The sequence below is a fragment of the Echinococcus granulosus genome (genome assembly GCF_000524195.1).
Source record: "Echinococcus granulosus chromosome Unknown EG_S00228, whole genome shotgun sequence".
NCBI classification, from domain to species: domain Eukaryota; kingdom Metazoa; phylum Platyhelminthes; class Cestoda; order Cyclophyllidea; family Taeniidae; genus Echinococcus; species Echinococcus granulosus.
This window is the reverse complement of record NW_020170608.1, coordinates 12,995-14,729: the sequence shown is the minus strand read 5'-3', so window position 1 is coordinate 14,729 and position 1,735 is coordinate 12,995. Positions and strand designations below refer to the sequence as shown.

Genomic DNA, 1,735 nt, shown 5'->3' with positions numbered 1-1,735 from the left:
CCCTTCCCGTGTCGCGTCTGTATCTCCCGGTAGAGGGCAGCAAGAGGCATATTTCCAAGCGTAATTTAAGCAGAGATGTGCAGATGTGCTGACGGGCTTTTGGCTGGGAGTGTATCACTTCAGACCTCACGAATAATGCGAGGGCTAGTGGCAAGGGCGAACTACCACCGGGGAGGCACAGAGAACACCGTGAGGCGGTACAGAGGCCATCCTGTCACGCATCCGCAGGATATCGAGACACAGCAGTCAGATTTGTATTTTGACGTTAAATTTACATACCCTCGACGTCATAACAACCCCTCAAGATAACGCTGCCTAGACCTAGGCGCCTCCAAGTAGGCAGCAGTTGTCATATCATTAAATGCGTTCCCTACAATAATTACTTTAAAGCGACGACATATTTGCAAAGATATCTTGGCACCCTTCTGTATCTCCACCCAAAAGGACAGTTAAACTAATCAATGCTACGCGTCTTATTATTTTAGAGGAGGGGGCAGCTTTATTTGTTCCGCTTCAGGCAGCAATGTTTTTGGTCCTTGATCATTGTCGAGATAACAGACCTTATCTCACCATTGGACCATAAAATTCAGCGAAGAAGTCTGTTCCAGGAGTAAGTGTCAACTGCTTTGCAAGACAGATGTTACCAAGGTGACAGAGACCAATACTGAGGACGTACTGTATTACGGTGCTCTCTTCTCACTTCCTTGCCTTCGAAAACATGACATGATTAATGACTGAATGCGCAACACAGAGGTTATCTGATTTGGGTGTCATTTCACACTATACAATGAAAAGGAAAAACGTCTTCTGCATTATAATGCAAAGGCATTAGAGGATTAGACGGATACTTGGTATTTCTTGTTAACAAACGTTGTGCCTTTGAAAAGTTCTACCTGCAACTAAGGTCGTTGTCATGCATGCTCCTTAAAAAGCAGTGATAAGAAGGTTGGTCAAGCAAAAAGCATCTTTAGCACATCGGCATCTGTTCCCACCTCACCTCTCCTCTGCCTACTTTGGCTAAAATCAGCAACAGAAAGTAAGGCTTTAACAGATCCTTCCAGCAAGTTTATGCAGTGCGAGAGCGCAGGGAATCTGTCAAGTCAGTGTCTTTCACGGAAAGGTGGATCCGAATGGGCCTCTTTCTTAGAAATGAACAAGCCGATGCCCGTAGAGCTAAGGTGGATGTGCCACTCAGCCTCTTTTCTCACTCCTAGAAATGATTTTGTAAGTCTGAGCATTCAAAGTGACCGCGAAATCGCCCAATTTTGGCTACCCATATTGTCAGTTGTGGTGATTTGTGGAACCCAAATACACTCTCCACTGGCGTCACTAGTGTGTGCCAAATGCAATTTATCTGGTTTTTCTGGCTTTAAATGACACTATATGGCGTGAGGAGAAGGGACTGGTTGGGTTAGAAAGAATCATCAGATGATAAGTGGTGTCCTTGATTTGAAAAAGCGGTGTCACTTGATCAGTGTTTGATCATCACGTCTACGGGGCTAGGTGCTCCACGATTGGTTCTTATCTAGCTTTATTGAGATTCCATTCTTTGAACTTGTGAAAATCCTAACTATGTAACCCGTTTTTCCTTTCTGACAGTAAATAAGTGAAGAGATTAGGTCCTGCCAGAAATGTCGGCACTGCCCATCTTCCTTATCCCCTCTGGCAACTCCATATCTTAGCCCATACATGCAATATTGAGTTGAGCATCCTGACTCCCTAATCTTTCAGACAT

At 44.6% G+C, this 1,735-nt stretch overlaps 1 protein-coding gene across 1 annotated transcript; it reads left to right on the top strand. All coding sequences in view use genetic code 11, as the record gives it.

Annotated features, from left to right (window-relative positions):
* Nucleotides 1–135: 135 nt before the first annotated feature.
* Nucleotides 136–614, top strand: EGR_10516 (hypothetical protein; the record flags this gene model as incomplete). The annotated part of the gene is made up of 2 exons (XM_024499765.1): nucleotides 136–254; nucleotides 518–614. The coding sequence occupies 2 exons, from the start codon at nucleotides 136–138 to the stop codon at nucleotides 612–614; spliced, it is 216 nt and encodes a 71-aa protein (XP_024345819.1).
* Nucleotides 615–1,735: the final 1,121 nt, after the last annotated feature.